The sequence below is a fragment of the Etheostoma cragini genome, chromosome 14, assembly GCF_013103735.1.
Source record: "Etheostoma cragini isolate CJK2018 chromosome 14, CSU_Ecrag_1.0, whole genome shotgun sequence".
Taxonomy (NCBI): domain Eukaryota; kingdom Metazoa; phylum Chordata; class Actinopteri; order Perciformes; family Percidae; genus Etheostoma; species Etheostoma cragini.
In genome coordinates this window covers 24,779,093-24,785,025 of record NC_048420.1, presented here as the reverse complement: position 1 = coordinate 24,785,025, position 5,933 = coordinate 24,779,093, and the positions used below count along the sequence as shown (strand labels likewise).

Below are 5,933 nucleotides of genomic sequence, written 5' to 3'. Positions count from 1 at the left end.
AAAAAAGACCCAGCAGAGACTGAGACCTGAAATTAGGAGGAGGAACAACACCGCACGAAGACTGCTGGTGTCCCTTTTTACTGTGCCTCCATTGAGAGCACACTGACATAGTGCAGGTGTGTAAGGTAAACCAGCTGCACGGCGGCTCAGAGGAAAGGGCTCCAGGGGGTCATCAACACCGCCCAAAAGACCGCCGGCTGCCCCCTCCCAACACTGGAAGAACTACACAGTTCCCGTTGTCTTCATACATCATAAACATCATAAACATCATAAAGGACAGCCACCGTCCCGGTCAGTCCCGGCTCAGGCAGACGGTACGGATCGGTTCAGACAAGGCCAGAACAGACTCAACACACAGCTTTCATCCTACTGCAATAACCCCCCCCCCCCCCCCCCCTCAATTTTGCAAGTAATAATGTGCAATGTGGAAGTGAAAGAGATCAATGCCATGACAGAAAGCATGCCTGTCTGTAGATGTATGTTCATACTGTTTTATGCGATGGGTGTGTGTGTTTATGCTGCTTTATGTGTCCATTTATTCTTTTTTAAGTAACACTAGCACTTAACTTATATTTTTAATGATGCACTGACTGGAGAGCATATTAGATTTCGTTGTAGCTGTGACAATGACAACAGACTTATTCTATTCACTGTCATCAGCCTCAGGATCAGAGGAGTCTCCAGTCTGGTCTTCAGTCTCTGGTTGGAAAAGTGGATCTTCCTTCATCCTTCAAGTACTCGGATGTCTGTCACAGTAACTTGAAATTTAATTTTGTGAACTGAATTTAAATTTTGTGAACTGAATTTAAATTTTGTGAACTGAATTTGAAGATATACAGTATGGAGAGTTGAATTATCAGTGATGATCACATTTTATTGGATTTCAGCTCCACGGACAAATAAATTCAATTTCAAACTACACCATTCAGATTCAGTTTTTCAATGCAACGATTCAAGTTTAGCAATTCAAATTCAAATATAAATTATTCCATTTCAGTTTCTGTTGACACATATTTCAGCCCATAGTTCTGGTTCTCCAGTCCTCTCCATCAGCTTCTGTTTCCATGTGCTGGTCTGTCTCTGATGAAGCTGAGGACTGATGACCTATACACTGATGGCTGTTGAGTCTGGTGCACCAGTTTAATCTTTTGTCATAAACACTGCAGTATGAGTTCTCATGTGTGTCTTCAAGTGTCCATTTTCAGCGAAAGCTTCACTACACTCAAAGCAGCCGAAAGTTTGTCTCCCGTGTGGACTTTCTTATGTTTCTTCAGAGCTGACTTGTAGCCAAATAGTTTAGTACACACTTTCTCTCTTGCGTGGATTCTCATGTGTTTCTTTAAACGTTGTCTCCGTGTGAAAGCTCTCTGACACACTGAGCAGCTGTAAGGTCTTTCACCTGTGTGAATCATCATGTGTCTCTTCAGGGTTCCATTTTCAGTGAAAGCTCTACCACACTCAGAGCAGCTGAAAGGCTTCTCTCCTCTGTGGATTCTCATGTGTGCCTGTAAGTTTCCACTCTGTGTAAAAGATTTTTTACAGACTAAGCAGTTGTACGCTTTTTTTCCTGTGTGACATTTCATGTGTGTCTTCAGATCGGCCTTGCAGGCAAATGTTTTCCCACAGTACGAGCAGCTAAATGATCGTTGTCTTGTCTCCTTCCAAAAATCACTATCCGCACTGTCATCAGTCTCTGGTGGTAAAAGTCCTCCACAGTCCTCTCGATCAGCTTCTGTTTCCATGTGTTGAGTTTGTCTCTGATGAAGCTGTGAGGACTGAGCTTCCTCTTCATCATCTTCACTCTTCACAGGGACAGGAGTGAATGGGAACTTGGTGATATCAGCCTCCTCCAGCCCTTGAAGCTGCTCTCGCTCCTGACTGCTCCACAGTTCCTCCTGTTCCTCTTTAATGTGTGGGGGGGGCTCTGGCTCCTGCTGGTCCACACTAGCGCTACACTCCTGCTGCTCCTCTTCACCAACAATTACTTTCAGAACGTCTGGAGGTAAAGCTGAAACACAGACAGATGTTTATTAATATCGATGATACCTTTAAAAAAAACTCTTGCCCCAACTGTGCTCCGGCTGTAAAAGCTAGGTTGTAGCTGGAAGCTAGGTTGTCCCATTTTGCAGCAATAACATTGAAGAGAGATGAACAAACAGAGAAATGTTTCTTTTTAGATGAAACAGATGTTGATAAGTTTCCTTTTGAGGATGTCATTTGAAATTGGGAAAAATTAGAAGTTGGAAAAATATATATCGCAGAATATTGCAATATGTTTAAAATAGCAATATCATATCGTGATGAGATTGTATTGGGAGGCGGCTGGTGATCCGCCCCCCCCCCCCCCCCCCCCCCCCCCCCCCCCCCCCATAATAACAAGGGAATTTCCCCGCTGTGGGATGAATGAAGTATTATCTAATCTAATACAGTCAGAATGAATCATCTACTCTTACCTGGAGACTCAATCAGGTAGCTTACTCTGTAAAACTGTTACAGAGCTTTAGCGCAGACATACTGGGTTTACGTTATCTTTTCGTATTCTATGTTGCCTGGAAACGCCTCCAACATGCTCGCTTGTCTCGTGAAACGTAGGCGGCGGTCCTATTTCTATCATGCACGCGTTTTCGGCGCCGCATGAGACATGTGTTCCAGGCAGGCAGTGACACTAAACATGGCAAGTTTCTGGCAACGTTCAACGACACATACATCTACATGGTATATACATCCATGTGTACACGCACACATTTATATACATATACATACATACTGTATACATACATATACATGGTATACACACATACATATACATATACACACACACTGTATAAATATGTGGCTCTTACATATTGGGAACTTTTGCCCTAGACTATGACCATCCAGTCTTTTTCCACTTGCCAAAAAGTGAGAGATTGTTCCTTCCTCTGAATGACTAGATGTTATGACTAGATGTTATGACTAGATGTTATGACCAGATGTTATGACTAGATGTTATGACTAGATGTTATGACTAGACGTTATGACCAGATGTTATGACTAGATGTTATGACTAGATGTTATGACCAGATGTTATGACTAGATGTTATGACTAGATGTTATGACTAGATGTTATGACTAGATGTTATGACTAGACGTTATGACTAGACGTTATGAGCAGACGTTATGACTAGATGTTATGACTAGATGTTATGACTAGATGTTATGACTAGATGTTATGACTAGATGTTATGACTAGATGTTATGACCAGATGTTATGACTAGATGTTATGACTAGATGTTATGACTAGATGTTATGACTAGATGTTATGACTAGATGTTATGACCAGATGTTATGACCAGATGTTATGACTAGATGTTATGACTAGATGTTATGACTAGATGTTATGACTAGATGTTATTCATGAGGCTTTTCTCTGACAGATTACAGCCCTGAACACCGAACTTTTTATCTGTTGAAACACCTTTTTAAAGGGCCAGTAGAACCAGTAAATCACACGTTGTTGACGTTGTTGAGCTAGTAGCATGCTAGCAGCTAGCAGGCTAACGTTAGCTTAGCTTGTGACGGCCTCTCAGACTAACCTTCCCCCCCCAGCTTGGTCTCCTCCAGCTGTCTCCGGGGTCGCTCCATCTCTGATGAACTAACTAAGAAACGCTGTTTGGGATTCCCTGATTTGGATTCAGCTAACGGCTTCTCTCCTCACTGCTCCCGCTGCTCAGCACCCGGAAACTACAGCAGCACCACTTCCGGCCAGGGGCCGCTGGGAAAATAAAAGCCTTTCCTACATTAGGATATATTTAGTTACATTTAGGAATCATGTGGTGAAATAATGAATTATGAATTTCAATTGTAAATACTGAGGGCCAAGATTTAGAGTAATATGATTTGTGTAACTATAACCAATAATGTATGTTATAGCCAAAGGTTTTATTATGATTAGATAGATAGAGAGATAGACAGATAGACAGATAGATAGATAGATAGATAAGATAGATAGATAGCCTTTATTATTAGACTCATGTTCCATGAAAACAACTAAAACAAAAAAAGATCCAGATAAACAGGACAGTGTGGTAGCCCAGGCCGAGCCTGTGTCACCATTACCATCTGCGTGTGATGTAATGCTCTGGCCCTGATGAAGTTACAACATCAATAACATGGTTCAGTTTTAGCCCTGACTAACACAACATCTGCTGATGTATAATACAAAGCAAAAATAACAATTTTAGTTCTGAGTTGACTTGAGTCCTTGCTATATCTTCAGAAGTCCGACATGTTGTTCTGTCAGATTGGGACAACACACGTCCGTTTGTCTGCAACGCTTTCTCTCGCCGTTTCATCACAGTGGCCGTGTGTGTGTTCACGTTATCAAACGTTAACAGGAAGCTGCTGCTCACTGTGTGTAAAGTACGAAAAAAACATATTCTACATATTAGCATCAGTGAAGAGATGGACCTCGCAGTCTGTTAAGGAAAGCAGTGAACGCTCATCTATCCAGATTTTTTCATCCTAACTTGACCTAGTCGCTCTTTGCCGTGTACTGAGTTGCCGTGGATGACTCCGCCGTTGTTCCGGAGCGGAGCGGCAGCCGTTACGCATCCGGTGGAAATTGGGGGTCAGCCTGGGTCGACATAGCCGATCCTCCTCTGGCTTGGCCGTCGTGAAAGTTCCTAAACCAGGCTGCACAGATCAGATTAGGTCTGGCCTCGCTTTATATCGTTACCCTGGATTTATAAATTCTGCTTTTGTGCCTGGACCCTATTTAACTATGTTTGCAGTGGCAAAACAAGCTACAATGGAAGTTAATAGGGACATGTCCAGCTTGTATTTATAGAGCCATGGGTGTATTTCAACCAAAACTAGAGTTGGGATGGTTGAAAAAGTGGAAAGATGACCCATAAGGACATTTCATAGTTTAATTTAGTTTCTGTCGATTTTGAATGCAGTTCATTGTGTTATGAATGTTTAATTAAATGGAGTCTGATGGGTTTGGAAAACAAAGCTCTGCTTAAGTTTTTATGTTTAAAAAAAGATCTTAGTCTTTAACAGAAAGGTCGACCTCCTTAGAAAAACTTTCCATCTTTTAATTTCCGTTTTGTCATGTCTCTTATGGACAGAAAGTGCACACATTCTCAGAATTGTGTCTTCACTGAGAGTTTGCCGCTGGTTTATGCTATGGTTGCTTTGTGAACGCCTCAGTCAAAGTGTGAAGTCGTCTCTGGTTCCTGACTTCGCAGTTAGCTCAGGTGATAAGAGCAACGTGGGGCCCCACAGCACTGGGGGCCACGGGTGTAGTTCCTGTAAGTTTGTCTTCATCATCGTCCTCCTCCTATGGATTCTCATGTGCTTGTGTAAACCTCCTTTCTGTGTAAAAGATTTCTTACAGACTGAGCAGCTAAAGGTTTTTTCTCCTGTGTGCGTTCTCATGTGGTTCTTCAGGGTTCCGCTTACAGAGAACGCTTTACCACACTCAGAGCAGCTGAAGGGTGTGTCTTCTGTGTGAATTCTCATGTGTTTCTGTAAACTTCCACTCCGTGTAAACGATTTCTTACAAACTGAGCAACTGAAAGGCTTCTCTCCTGTGTGAGTTGTCATGTGTCTTGCCAGATTACTCATGCGGTTAAATCGCATGGTACACACTGAGCAACTGAAAGGCTTCTCTCCCGTGTGACTTCTCATGTGTATCTTCAGATGTGACTCACGGTCAAATCTCCGCCCACACTCAGAGCAGCTGAGTGTTTTCTTACATGTGGAATCCTGCGTCAGAGAGTTCAAAGCTGACTGAGGTTCTCTGGTCTCATTCCAATCAGCACTGTCATCAGTCTCAGGTTCAGAAGAGTCTCCAGTCCTTCTGCTCCTTTGGTCTTCAGTCTCTGGTTGTAAAAGTGGATGTGAGTTCCTGGCTGGTTCTGGTCCTCCACAGTCCTCTCCATCAGCT

General features: G+C 42.7%; 2 protein-coding genes across 4 annotated transcripts in view; both read right to left on the bottom strand.

Annotated features, from left to right (window-relative positions):
• LOC117956478 (zinc finger protein 32-like) overlaps positions 1-5,933 on the bottom strand; it is a 19,657-nt gene that overhangs the window by 11,553 nt on the left and 2,171 nt on the right. The window contains exons 2-3 of the mRNA XM_034891561.1: positions 1,743-2,008; positions 1,043-1,066 (exon numbers count right to left, since the gene is read on the bottom strand). Coding sequence (XP_034747452.1) covers positions 1,043-1,066; positions 1,743-2,008 — 290 coding nt within the window. The remainder of the gene's footprint in view (positions 1-1,042; positions 1,067-1,742; positions 2,009-5,933) is intronic.
• The window catches only part of LOC117956469 (gastrula zinc finger protein XlCGF57.1-like), a 15,111-nt gene that overhangs the window by 7,532 nt on the left and 1,646 nt on the right, over positions 1-5,933 (bottom strand). The window contains exon 2 of one of the 3 annotated variants that reach the window (XM_034891550.1): positions 5,521-5,594. The exons of 1 other annotated variant lie outside the window; for it this stretch is intronic. In XM_034891550.1, coding sequence (XP_034747441.1) covers positions 5,521-5,590 — 70 coding nt within the window. In that variant the 5' untranslated portion in view covers positions 5,591-5,594. Of the gene's footprint in view, positions 1-3,576; positions 3,741-5,520; positions 5,595-5,933 lie in introns of those variants that run through there. One more of the 3 variants, XM_034891549.1, reaches the window with a different exon arrangement.